The sequence below is a fragment of the Lathyrus oleraceus genome, chromosome 1, assembly GCF_024323335.1.
Source record: "Lathyrus oleraceus cultivar Zhongwan6 chromosome 1, CAAS_Psat_ZW6_1.0, whole genome shotgun sequence".
NCBI classification, from domain to species: Eukaryota; Viridiplantae; Streptophyta; class Magnoliopsida; order Fabales; family Fabaceae; genus Lathyrus; species Lathyrus oleraceus.
Window position 1 is genome coordinate 387202512 of NC_066579.1, and position 13189 is coordinate 387215700.

Consider the following 13189-nt stretch of genomic DNA (forward strand, 5'->3'; position numbering starts at 1 on the left):
CGCGAAAATGATATATTTCTAGGGTTGTTTAAATGACCCTAGTAAGATGATGTTATTAAAAATATATTTTATAGTTGCGTAGTGCCCATTCCTAGTGGTTTCTTGAGCTCTTGCCGCGTAAGATATTTTTGTAATATTCTGGTGAAGGCCTTTCTAAATGTTACTTTGTCTTTTTCCTTAAACTCTCATAAGGAGGAGGACTGCATGGATCTTTGTCTACGCCGACCACAAGCTCTTTGTTGCTAATTTTTCTCCATGTGACGTTCGGTGGAGTCCCTCTTAGAACTTAGGGGGGCAAGGATCTACGTCATCAAATACCTTTTGTCTTTCTCCGTGTCTTGGATAGTCTTTACTACGATTAGTGACAATTATTGTGAGATATTGGATCGAACTCTAGTATGATCGAAGGGTAGGTTCTTGGTTCGACAATCCGACATGATCATTAGAATGTCGTTGAAGTCTGTATTCGAAGTATGTTAGGATTGTTAGCATGTCGAGTTGAGACGGTTTTGTATGTCCAATTGTTTAACTTAACTTGTTCTCTAAGTTAGCTCGTGTAATGGATCTGTTTGTAAAAGCCTATTAGTTTAGTGTGTTAGTTTTCTTATAAATAACATACTAGTGTCTCATCATTGTATAACGCAAATCTTTATTAGGATGAGAGAGGTTATTTGTTATTTTATAACACTTGTAATCTTATTACAAAGAGAAAGTAAAGAATAAAGTTTATAACCAACTTGCTGTATTCTTCTTAGTTCCCTTTTTTCTACCGTTCTGGATTTCTTGCTCAAGAAACCGATTATACTTTATTATTCCGGTATCGTTTTCACAACCGTTATCATCATGAAAATCAAATGACGATTATACCTACACAACACATAGATCCACACCTAGATTTCAAACCAATTCATCAATCCTCAAAAATCACAATTTATGGTGGTTTCATTTTTCAGGCGAGACATAGCTTATTCTCTTTGTTTCACCATAGGATACATGCCTTTTTTAATACTTGGGAATTCCAATATTTAAAGGTAAGCCTTTCAAGCACAAGTTTTCATCTTGGAAACCTGCTCTTTTATCCTTTGCTGGTAGGACTCATTTAATAAAAAATGTAGCACAAAATTTGCTGACTACTCAATCACAATCCACTATTTGCCTATTTGCTTAATAAAAGATATGGAGAAAAATCTGAGGAACTTTGCTTTGGAGTGGAGACATGCATAACATAAAGATTGTCATCATCGCTTGGAAAACATGTTGTATCATTACTAAATGATGAAAACAGTACAGACATTGTTCTTTGTTAGTAAATAATCACTTTTTATCATTACTAACTTGTTCAACATCATTAAAAAATTTCATCTGTAATCAAATAAGCATAGTATTGTATCAAGCAATCGCCAGATTTTTTGAAACAAAATTTTCATTAGTTGAAGTGATACAAATGTTTATTTTACAACAGTTTCAATGAAACTTCAATAAGGTTATAAGCTATTACAGTTGAGATGATATCTCAAGTGTAAGAATCCTAACAATATATTCACAAATTATTTCCTTAATCTCTATTCTTCTACTTTATTGCTATAATTTAAATTTATTTCGTAAGAGGAAATCCCATGGATTAAACCTCTTGGCTTTGTTCTTAACTTTAACGAAACTTAAGATCAGTTAGGACGTAGCAGTCGTAGTAGGCGCAGACGCTGCAGAAGGAATAGAAGGCGTGGCTTCAGCAGCGGAACCACCACTCATAGGACCAAGGGAACAAGGTACCCCAGAACTAGTCATCCAAGGTGTACCAGAAATTTGAAGAAATTTACCAGGGTAAAAAGCAGCAGCCTCACCAGCAGTTAAAGCTTTAACATTAGGCCATTTCACTCTTGCTTTGGTGTCAGCACCAGGACCTTTATTGTTATACTCCAAAAAAGTAGCTGTCTGGGTAAATGCATTTCCCGCCCATGCTTCGTAGCCTTCAGGGAGAAAGATGTCATCTATGACTGAATCCATGATCACAACTTTGGCATATGCTTTCCATGGTCTTCCTAGGAAAGATATTTTCGGCGAAAGCGATGCTAATCCAGGTTCACCTGAGAAGTGACAGCTTTGGAAAACAAGTGCACTTTGAGTGCTGGCTGACTCTCTTCCATCAGCTGTTACTAAACATGCTTGGCCTAGTGCTGGTTTTCTAACTATAAGTTTGCAGTTTTGGAAAACTCCAAAGGGGTCGCCGAAGATGAAGTCAATTGTACCGGAGATGCTACAATCGCGATAGTATTGCCGTAGGGATTGGGCGAAGAGTGTGTCTTGGTAAGCATCTATTTGACAGTTGTAGAATACTGCCATATCTCCTGAAACTCTCAGTGCCACAGCTTGCTGTTTAGTGGGTCCTGCTGTGTTTTCAATGCCTATATCCTTCGCCACGAAGTTTGCACCATTCACACCTGCCATGCATATACAATTTAACCAAATAATTATACAATACTCTAATTTGAACCAAATACATTTGACCTATATTATACTTACCGACGGTTGCACTGTCGTAAGTTAGGACGCCATCAACGAAGTTGAGGCTACCTGTGAATTTGGTTTTTGTAGGACCATCGCCGATGATGGTAACATAATCCATCTTTAGAGGAATAATAACAACCTCTTTATAAACACCCGCCTTAACATAAATGACAAAAGGTTTTGCATTATTTGGCGGAACAGTCTTAAGAGCTTCGGCAACAGTTTTAAACTGCCCACTACCATCTTGCGCCACAACAGCATCTGGCTTAACACCTGGATCAGCAAGAAGCCGTCGTTGTCCCTCGCTAACCCATGTAGGATAACCATCAACAAGTTTTTCCGATTCATGAGATAAAAGCCTCCTATTAACATTACTTGGACCATGTCCGAAATCCCGAATTAATCCAGAAGCAGAATTAAGCATGTCAATAGCATTATTGCTTAACTTCATAGAAGTGCTTAAAACCTGAGCCATTCTCTCACTAGCTTTTGTGTCTGCTTTCTCAAAAGCATCCAAACATGTTGCTTGATCTGAAAGTGTAGCAGTTATCCAAACTTGAAGATCGAAAACAAAGTCACTCAACCTATTGAATTCAGATCTATCAAATACAGTATCAGATTTGTTAAACTTATCCACAGCATTACCCAACACTTCATTGCAAATTCGCATGGCTTGTCCCGTCATGTTGTCTTTTACCAATTCTTTAGAAAGATCTGGATTGTTTATGTTTCTCATTAACGCTCCTCTCCCTTCACCGAACACACCTTTTATCCGATCTCTTACGCTTCCTGCTCTGCTAAATGCTCTACCGAGTCTCGTTTTACATTTATCTGGGTCTGATCTACAAAGCAATTCAGCATCTCTTTGTGTGGTAAAGATTTTTACATTTTGTTCTACAGAGCCGCCGCTGCGTGTTAAACCGACCGCAACCGTGCCAATCACTGCAACAACAAGAATGGAAGAGATACCAAGAAATGCAAGTCTTTTCTTTTGGTTACGACCACCATTAACATGATCATGTGTTTTTTCCATATTCCTATAAAACAACTATACAATATTTTTTTTTTTTTTATCTTTTCCTAGTAGTGTTTTTCAAATGCCTTGAAGGCTTATTAGCTCTATCTTCTCAACTTGTGATTTTGATTCTATATATACACATGCTTTGAATTAATTTTACCAGAAAATGTTCCCTTGTTAAACGGATAACATAGCTGAAATTTTAGTAATTCACCAATTTTGGCATTTCATTGTTGAGTGATAATTATAACAGACAAAGATTTGAGGATGTTATTCTAGTAAACTTTATAAATTAGATGTTCAACCGTGCACTGCGCTGATATGTGTTTTTTTCTTCTTGTTTTATAAGGCATATCATTAGGTTTCTCCCTTAAATATAGAGTTGTGCTATTCCTCCACCTAATTATTAGGTCAATATTTACAATAAATATTTTTTTAAAATTAATTTTATAATAAAAATATAATATTTGTCATTAATCAATTTTATTGTTCTATTAACTATAAAAATATATATTATTAACTACATATTTTTCTAATATCTTATTAACTAATTTCACTACTTTATTAATCAATAAAACACACAATATTAACTAAATGCTCATATTAATTTATAATTTAATTTATAAATTAATATCAGAATTTGGTTAATATTATGTCTTTTATTGGTTAATAAAATAGTCAAGCCGGTTAATAAACTATTAGGAGGAAAATAAATGATTAATAATATATATTTTTGTGATTAATATAATAATAAAATTTATTAATTACAAATATTATATTTTTATTATAAAATTAATTTTAAAAAAATATTTTTTTATAAATATCATTTTATCTAAAATCGATATTTAATATTATTTTATTAAAAAAATATTACGGTGAACATCATTTAGTTTAAGTATTGGTGTAATAATTGGGAGTAAGAATAACATAACTCTATTATTTATATACGAATACCACAAAAATCGAAACATCCATCATAATATTATAGAATAAATTAACATGGTGAATATGAGTAATAGACAAATGAACTGTGAATTTAATTAATATGGCAATGTCACACGTGGAAAGCTTGAGTTTTGAATTAATAGATGAACTAGATGGTAACCCGAGCATTGCAGTGATGTTTTAATATTTTTTTATTAATTTTATATTTATTTAAATATTATAGTGGTTAATATTTTGTTGTTTTCATCAAATATAAAGATATTTAATTTATATATTTTTAATTGTTTTGTATATATTTTATATAGCATAATGATATCGTGGTAGTTTCAAGTTTTTATTTAAATAAAAAAAATTATAAAATTATTTTAATATTATTTAATTATTTTTTTATTAGACTAAAATCTGTTAATTGTTTTAAATTTTGTTGTTACTATTTTTAGTTTAAAGTAAGTTTGTTATTTGTAGGTATTAGAAATATTTTATGTTATTGAGGAAGTTAATATCATATTTTAAAATTATATTTTTTAATTTTTTAATTTTTGCTATTAAAAAGTTTAATCATATGATTATTGTTTTTTAAATATTTAGAAATCAAAATATATCTTTTTTATGATTTTTTATTTAATTAATTTATAAAGTTCAAATTAATTACAAAAATTGATCAATTAATAAAATTATTTTAGTTATTAAATTTTGTAAGAATTTTGTATATTTAATATCATTTTTTGTTAGCCTTCAATTTTTTATTTTCAGTTTTGAATGATCGGTTTATTTTTGTGCTAAATGTTTTTTAATTTAACAAAATAGTCTAGTTATTATATTTTTAGGTATTAAATTAAAAAAAGGAAATAATATAGTTATTAACAAAATAATATGGTTTTTATTTTTTAGGTGTAACGTAAAAAGATTAAATTATATAAAGAGTAATAATTGTGTTTAGTTGTGATTAACTCTTCCGAGATATATAATAATAAGAGTTTTGTAATATATTTAAAATAAAAGTTTAAGTGTAATTGTATTTTATTAATTTGTATATAAAATTTAAATTAATTATATGAAAATTCATGAACTAATAAAATTATTGTAATTATTAAATTTTTCGTAAGAACTTTAAATATGTAATATAATTATTTTTGTTAGTCATTCGTTTTTATTTTTATTTTTGATTGATCATTTTTTTGTGCGATGTTTTATAATTTAACAAGATAGTGGAGTTATTATTTTTTTTTAGTATTATTTTTATAGATGTAAGGTGAACAAACTAAATTATATAAAGAGTGATAATGTGTTTAATTGTAATTAATTTTTGTGAGATATTTAATAATAGTTTTTTTTGTAACATATGATTTTTTGAAAATAGAAGTGGTAGTATAATTGTTTAAATTTGTTCCAAGTTTCAATCTTAAAGGTGACACATCATATTTTAAACCATGTGGCAAATATAACTTATAAGACATATTATGTGTCGCAATATAATCCGTTGTATAAGATTTAATATATTATATAATAGATAGAATGTAGATATTAAATTTTATATATTTAATATCTTTTTTTGTAAGCCTTAAATTTTTTATTTATTTTTTAAATATTGATTTATTTTTGTGCTAAATGTTTTTTAATTTAACAAAATAGTATAATTATTATTATTTTTGGTATTAAACTGAAAAAAATGTAGTTATTAAAAAATAGTATAGTTATTATTTTGTAGGTGTAAGGTAAAAATATTAAATTATATAAAGAGTGATAATTATATTTACTTGTGATTAACTCTTCTTAGATATATAATAATAATATTTTTATAACATATTTAGAATAAAAACTGAAGTGTAATATTATTTATTAATTTGTAAATAAAATTTAAATTAAATATAAAAAAATCATCAACTAATAAAATTATTGTAATTATTATATTTTATAAGAATTTTAAATATTTAATATAATTATTTTTGTTAGTCATCAATTATTATTATTATTTTTAACTGATTTTTTTTTTGTGTTGTTTTGTAATTTAACAAAATAGAGTTGTTATTATGTTTTTTATTATTATTTTTATAGATGTAAGGTTAAAAGATTAAATTATATAAAAAATGATAATTGTGTTTAATTGTAATTAACTCTTGTGAGATATTTAATAATAAAAAATTTGTAACCTATGAATTTTGGAATAAAAATTGAAATATAATTGTGTAAATATGTTTCAAGATTCAATATTAAAGGTGACACATCAGATTTTAATTGACGTGACAAATATAATCTACATGAAACATAACTTGTTACATTATATTTAATACATTATAATAGATAATTAATTAAATTTGTTACAATATCTATGGATGGTGATCTTTAAAAAAAATAGTTTTAAGCTCTTAAAATGATCTCTCAAGTTATTCATAGCAACAATATTGATTTTTTAGTTTAAAGTAAGTAAAACGAATACTAAGTGTTTTGGATTTGTTTGTAAAAACAAAATTGGTATTGATTATTTAAAAAAATAGTTCATTAGGTAAGCAAATATAAAACAACTTATGTTTTTTTATATAAATAAATTTTTAAAAAAAGTTTTTCAATTGTCTCTAATTCATTCTAGACAGTAGGAAGGAGAGTTATTAGGAAGTTATTGTTGTTCGGTTAAAAAAATTATGATAAAGTTTATCTTCATTATAAAGATTGTTATTAAGTCAGTGAAATAATCAATCTGGATGTATTCTATAGGGGTGGACATAATGCAACCACCCGACGGTATCCGACCGTTCTGATCCAAAATTTGAGACACCATTCGGGTTTAGTCCGTTGGTGGGTTAGGTCGGAAAGTAGCAAGAGGTTTTTACGGGTTTGTGCGGTCGGATTCGGAGATTGGTTTTGGGCCCGTCGGAAACCGAATCCGACCGAATCTAAGGGTATCTTTATGGCTAGGCCCAATCTAAACAGAAATATAATTAAGCACAGTTGGAAGAGTAAAGACTCTAGTGCTAGCATCAGATATGCAAAGTTTAACAGGGGAATTTTCACAAACATGTAGAGCACAGGTTGGTAGGCGAAACAAATTATGGCACGATAATGCTCGTCTGATAAATTCCTAAATCAACCGAGCCGGCCCAACCAAAACCAAGACTCTCTCTCAGTCTCAAATCTCAATTCATTAGTTCCACTTCTTCGTGAGATTCATACGCACAAACAACAACGTTACTCCGCTAGGGTTCATCATTCTCTCAGGTAATCGGTTGATTCTAGGGTTCATCCTTTCAATTTCCAGTTCGTGGTTTCATCGTTTAAGAACTAACTCTTTCTACCTTCCAATTTTTCGGTTGATGCTAGTTCGTGATTTTAGTTCCAACTAGTCAAAGGTTTAATGCTGCAGCCTGTAGGAAGGCCATTAATACCTTTGTTATCCTTGATGAACATTCCTTTAGAGTGGTTGAGGGTGTTGGTTTTAAGCAAATTTGTAAACAATTGCAACCCCAAATGGCTATCCCTACTAGGAGGACCGTTGCTAGGGATTGTTTTCAGCTTTACCTAGCTGAAAAGTCACGTCTTAAAGCCTTTTTTTAAATCTGATTGTACTAGGGTTGCACTAACCACAGACTGTTGGACTTCGATACAAAACCTTAGTTATATGGCCACCACTGCACACTTCATTGACACTGCTTGGAAGTACCAAAAAAAATTTATTAGTTTCTCTTTAGTTCCAAATCACAAAGGTGATACCATTGGCATGAAAGTCGAGGACGTTTTGAGGGAATGGGGGCTTAGGAAAGTGTCTACAATTACCCTGGATAACGCAACAGCAAATGATGTGGCTGTGAGTTATTTGGATAGAAGACTTAAGAGCAATAATGCTTTACTGGGTGTAGGTGATTATTTGCATATGAGGTGTGCTGCCCATGTCTTGAACTTGGTAGTGAGAGATGGTGAAAAAGAACATGAAGGGTCTATTGAATCAGTTCGCACTGCTGTTAGGTTTGTAAGGTCTTCTCCACAAAGAGCTATGAAGTTTAAGGAGTGTGTTGAACTTGCGGGCATAACTTGTAAAAAAAAACTTTGTCTTGATGTTTCTACAAGGTGGAATTCCACTTACCTAATGTTGGATGCTGCTGAAAAGTTTGAAGCTGCATTTGACAATATGATTGATGAGGATCCTGGATACATCGAATATTTTGACCTCCTTACCGGTCCACCCGGTTCTCAGGATTGGAAAAAAGTTAGGGCTTTTGTGGTTTTCTTACAAACCTTCTATGAGGCAACCAAAGTGTTTTCAACTTCGCAAGAAGTGTCCTTGCATTTAGCTTTTCATAACTTGTCTTCAATTTTGTGTGAGCTTCAAGAAGCTTCATTTAACTTGAATTCTTATGTGGCTCCAATGATTTCACATATGAAGGTTAAATATGATAAGTATTGGGGGGATGTGGGAAAAGTGAATCATTTTCTTTACTATGGAGTGATCTTTGATCCTAGGTTTAAGTTTAACTATATTGAGTGGTCTTTTAATGATATGTATGGGCATTCTAGTGACCTTGCCAAGAAAAATATTGAATGTGTCAAAACTAGTTTGTTTAAACTATATAATTGGCATAAATCTGATCATGATAAGAATGTTGGGGCTAGTCCTTTAAGTGCACCAGGGAGCACTTCCCTTGGAGAAGCATCTTCCCAACCAAAAGAACCATCACCTTTTACAAGGGCTAATGCTTTTAAGAAACATCTGAAGGAAAAAGACACAATTGAAAATGAAAATGAACTAGAGAAGTACTTAGGTGACCCTTGTTGCGGGGATGGGGAAAATTTTAGTATTCTTAATTGGTGGAAGGAAAATTGCACCCGTTATCCTATATTAGCAACCTTGGTTCGGGATGTGTTGGCAACACCTATTTCTAGTGTAGCCTCAGAAAGTGCTTTTAGCACGGGGGGGGAGGATTTTAGATATCTATAGGAGCTCTTTGAGTCCAGATATGGTCGAAGCGCTTATATGTACTCAAAACTGGTTGAAGCCTTCTGACAATGATCTAAATGTCCTTAATATGACTGAAGAATATGAGATTAGTGAATCAATTGTTTCAGGTACGTTATTAATGAAAACTTTGTCTCTTTTAACATTATTTTAAATATTTGTTAAAATTTAGCCTCTTGCTATATGTTTAACGTATGTTTAAACAACTTGTAGAGTTTCAAGTAGCTACTGGTGGAGCAGCTGCTCCTACACAGGCTGGGCCTGTTTAATTCTCGCCTAGGTATGAAAAATATAGTTTTGTTTTATGTCTTACATTGGTTTAACTATACTGATTTGATTTGATTTGCAGCTGTGAATTTTTGAATATTTTGGAGTCACTTTGTGATTCAATAAGACAGGCCTTTCTTTTTTGGAGTCATTTTTTGAAACTAAGGATGGAACCGTTTCAGTAGCTACTGCGTTTGCTGGTCATCAGGAAGGTAATGCCTCTGCATAATGTTCATGGATCATTTGTTATGTTTATTTATTTCAGATTGTTGTTATTTATGAGAATCATGTTTATTTATTTCAGATTGTTGTTATTTCATATTGCTGTTGTTATGAGAATCATGACTCAGAAACTTTTTGGGCAGACTTTTTGGGCAGCCACTGCTGCTAGTTTCATAACAATTCAGTGTTCGAAATGTTACATTTTTTTGGTATGCTTCTGTTTTAATCTCATTCGCTTATGTGCTATTTTTTTATCTGAAATATGACTGGTTTTTTTCACTCTTACAGACTTGGGGATTAACAAATCTATATTCATTAAGCCCAAGACATTTCACCTTACAGTACTAATGCTTAAGCTGTGGAATACTGTTCCTGTACCTAGGCATTGGTGTCAAAAGAGAAATTTTTTGCAGGTTAGTCAGTATCCTAACTTTTTTGTTAGCTTAGTCAGTATCCTAACTTGATAATTATAGGTTAATGATGCAAGCATGTATGATGGTTGTGCCCTGCATGAGTGATGTAGGAATAGGGTGTAAACAATGTCGTCGATAAGGTTTCTCTTATATATGTATGTATGTGGTGCTTGCAGGGGAGCGGCTGTGGCAATCACCAAACCTGGACTTGTAGGTGTTTGGAAATGGGCATCCTTGAGTCATTGCTATTTTTATTGTTTGTTATATTGAATGAGAATATGAAGCTCATACTTGCATTATGTTATATGATGGGATTTATAAAATATATGACATTTTTGCATAATATTAATGGACATTTTTTATGATAAATTTTCTAATAGTTCTACTTTGAATTTTCAGATGCGTTTCCATTGTGCTTAATGCTCAGGCTGAATTCCTCTTATCTTCAGTTTTTATGATAGATATTAATATTACTTAGCCTAATTATATGTCGGCATTTATCAAGTTATTAATCATCTCATTAGTAGTTACGTTCTTGTTTTGACAGGGGAAACGGGGAATTGAAAAACAACCCTTTCAGCTTCCTGATTTCATTGCTGCCACTGGAATTGAGAAAATCAGACAGGTAATCTGACCTGTTTGCATTTAATTTTTTTAATTCATCCGTTTGAATATTTAATTTACTTACAAATTTTATGTGCTACTATCTGTGTTCCTGAAACTGCATTCTTCTGTACTGTCAGATGCTTATGTGAAGAATTTATGAAGTTTTTATGTTGAGTACTGATTATGAACTTATGATTTGTTTGTCAACATTATTTAAATAGGTAGCTCCGAAGTTGTTATATGTGAAGAATTTTGTTTTAGATTCATGGATGGATTAGTTGTTGGTTTTGATAAGTTGTTTGTAGTTATAGCAAGTTAAATTGCGGCTTATATAAAAATAAGCTAGTTACAGAATGTTGGAGTCCTGTTAAATTGATATATTATTAACCCGTGCACAGTATAGATATGTAATAATGGGAATGTTGATACTCTTGTGTCCCTCTGTTGAACTTTCTTTCTTACAACCAAACCTTTTATGACATGGATGTTTTTCTATGCTACATACATACATTTTTATTCTTTAATCACTTTACCTGATTATTTTCTTTCTTTATCTGTCATGCAGGCGTATATTGAGAAAGAGGACAGTAAAAAGTTGAAACAAAAGCAAAGGGAGCGCATGCAACCTAAAATGGGAAAAATGGATATAGACTATCAGGTTTCTTTTGTGTTTTATAAAATTTGATTCACTTGTGATTTTCTGTTAATCCATGTTATAACTTATAACCATTTTACTACCTTCTAATAGTTATGCGTCTTGGTTGCTAGGTTCTTCATGATGCATTTTTTAAGTATCAGACAAAGCCAAAACTGACATCCTTTGGGGAGTTGTATCATGAAGGAAAAGAATTTGAGGTATTACCCATGCTAGAAAGTATTGAAAAAGATTCAGTGTAACTTCTGCTTTGGTTGTGCTTATTTCTCTCGCTACATTTTGATTTTGGTTTTGTTGAAGCATTGAGCTGTCTCTTAGGACACCACAATAACTGCTTCTTCGCAGGAACTGATCTCTATTGTGGAACAATATGTATTTGTCCCAATGTTATAATATGAGTAGAAATTTAGAATACAAATGTTAACAATGATTGTTCAATCCATTTCCGAAAAATGCAGCAATTTCATAAGTTTTAAGATATATTGTTTTATTTTTTTGTTCATAAGTAAACTAAAAGTTTAAAGACTAGTATAAAATTGTGCTATTTAAATCCTAGATAAAATCCACTTGTGTTGGGTTTATTTTGGAATGAGCTCAATTATTTTTAAAACCGAATAAACCGCATTATGAAACCGAACCGAACAAAACCGAAACCGAAAATAACCGAATTACAAACCGGTCGGTTTTGGTTATGTTTTTTCCAACCGATGGTTAGGTCGGATTGGGAATTTGGGCCCGAAAACCGATCCAACCCAACCGATGTCCACCCCTAGTATTCTATACCAAAAGAGGAGGACACATATCATACCAAATGACAATCAAAGTTAACTTGTAGGGTGATGGATCATGCGAAGTATACACATTGAGTTTAGGGATATGCAAAAAAAAAATCAATAATACTTAACCAAATTAATATCCAAGTTGGTCCAATTTTTAAAATCCAACCCAAATTTAAAATTAAAAATTGGTTATCCATTTCTGAAAAAATAAAATAAAAACCGAAACCATAATATAATATGGATCCGATATTACATACCCAAATATTCTTCCTCTCTCCCCTTTTTTTTCATACTCCCTAATCATCCATCTCTTTTCATGAGTCTTTGAACCCTAATCCTAGTTTGCATCATAATCCCCAAAATCACAATTATGGGTTTAATCTAAATAATTTTGAAATCGACCAATATTAGCCATAGCTTTTTTTAATTTCTGAATGAAATTGTTCTTGTTGTTATTCTGGTTTGTTTAATGGTCTTCATTGTTGGGATTAAGAACCTCTCTTTGATATTGTTGTTGAGATGAGGGTTTTTGCTGAAGAATTGTTTGTCTCTTGGATGAATTTGGAGAGAAAATTAAATGAATGTTATAAAAAGGAAATAGATGAGTTTTGAGATAGGAGCCATAGATGATGGGAAAGCAGAATAAATAATGTGATTTGGAGTGATGAGTTTTGATTTTGGAATTGTTAAAAGTTCTAAATTTCTTAATTATTTTTCACAGATTTTTAAGATTTATAGCTGAGATTAGATCCAAGTGCTTATGTATTAGAAGCAATTGATTAGCTAACTCAACCGCACAACAACATAACAACATGTGCTTATGTATTAGTAGGT

The 13189-nt window shown here is 31.2% G+C and overlaps 2 protein-coding genes across 6 annotated transcripts; one reads left to right on the plus strand and one right to left on the minus strand.

The window, feature by feature from the left end:
* Window positions 1-1524: 1524 nt before the first annotated feature.
* Window positions 1525-3594, minus strand: LOC127073298 (pectinesterase/pectinesterase inhibitor). Its single transcript, XM_051014448.1, has 2 exons — window positions 2521-3594; window positions 1525-2438 (listed from the first exon to the last, which is right to left on the minus strand). The coding sequence occupies exons 1-2, from the start codon at window positions 3536-3538 to the stop codon at window positions 1669-1671; spliced, it is 1788 nt and encodes a 595-aa protein (XP_050870405.1). The 5' UTR covers window positions 3539-3594; the 3' UTR covers window positions 1525-1668.
* Window positions 3595-7294: 3700 nt separating this feature from the next.
* Window positions 7295-12046, plus strand: LOC127073307 (uncharacterized). Of its 5 annotated transcripts, none has more exons than XM_051014466.1 (8): window positions 7295-9523; window positions 9627-9693; window positions 9763-9892; window positions 9985-10111; window positions 10191-10315; window positions 10863-10940; window positions 11487-11579; window positions 11690-12046. In XM_051014466.1, exons 4-8 carry the CDS (start codon window positions 10096-10098, stop codon window positions 11816-11818), a joined length of 441 nt encoding a protein of 146 aa, XP_050870423.1. In that variant the 5' UTR covers window positions 7295-9523; window positions 9627-9693; window positions 9763-9892; window positions 9985-10095; the 3' UTR covers window positions 11819-12046. The 5 variants fall into 5 exon arrangements, 3 of the variants coding, with proteins under 3 accessions (XP_050870423.1, XP_050870429.1, XP_050870436.1); XM_051014472.1 differs by having other exon boundaries at window positions 10046-10111; XR_007785721.1 differs by lacking the exons at window positions 9985-10111; window positions 10191-10315; window positions 10863-10940; window positions 11487-11579; window positions 11690-12046 and having other exon boundaries at window positions 7301-7681; window positions 7784-9523; window positions 9763-9893.
* Window positions 12047-13189: the final 1143 nt, after the last annotated feature.

Excerpts from the sequence above, each read along its gene's own strand:
- LOC127073298 (XM_051014448.1), bottom strand. The coding sequence starts at position 3,538 with ATGGAAAAAACACATGATCATGTTAATGGTGGTCGTAACCAAAAGAAA. Across the intron at positions 2,439-2,520 it reads TTACGACAGTGCAACCGTCG|GTGTGAATGGTGCAAACTTC; the intron begins GTAAGTATAATA and ends TATGCATGGCAG.
- LOC127073307 (XM_051014466.1), top strand. Across the intron at positions 10,316-10,862 it reads AAAAGAGAAATTTTTTGCAG|GGGAAACGGGGAATTGAAAA; the intron begins GTTAGTCAGTAT and ends TTGTTTTGACAG. Across the intron at positions 11,580-11,689 it reads AAATGGATATAGACTATCAG|GTTCTTCATGATGCATTTTT; the intron begins GTTTCTTTTGTG and ends CTTGGTTGCTAG.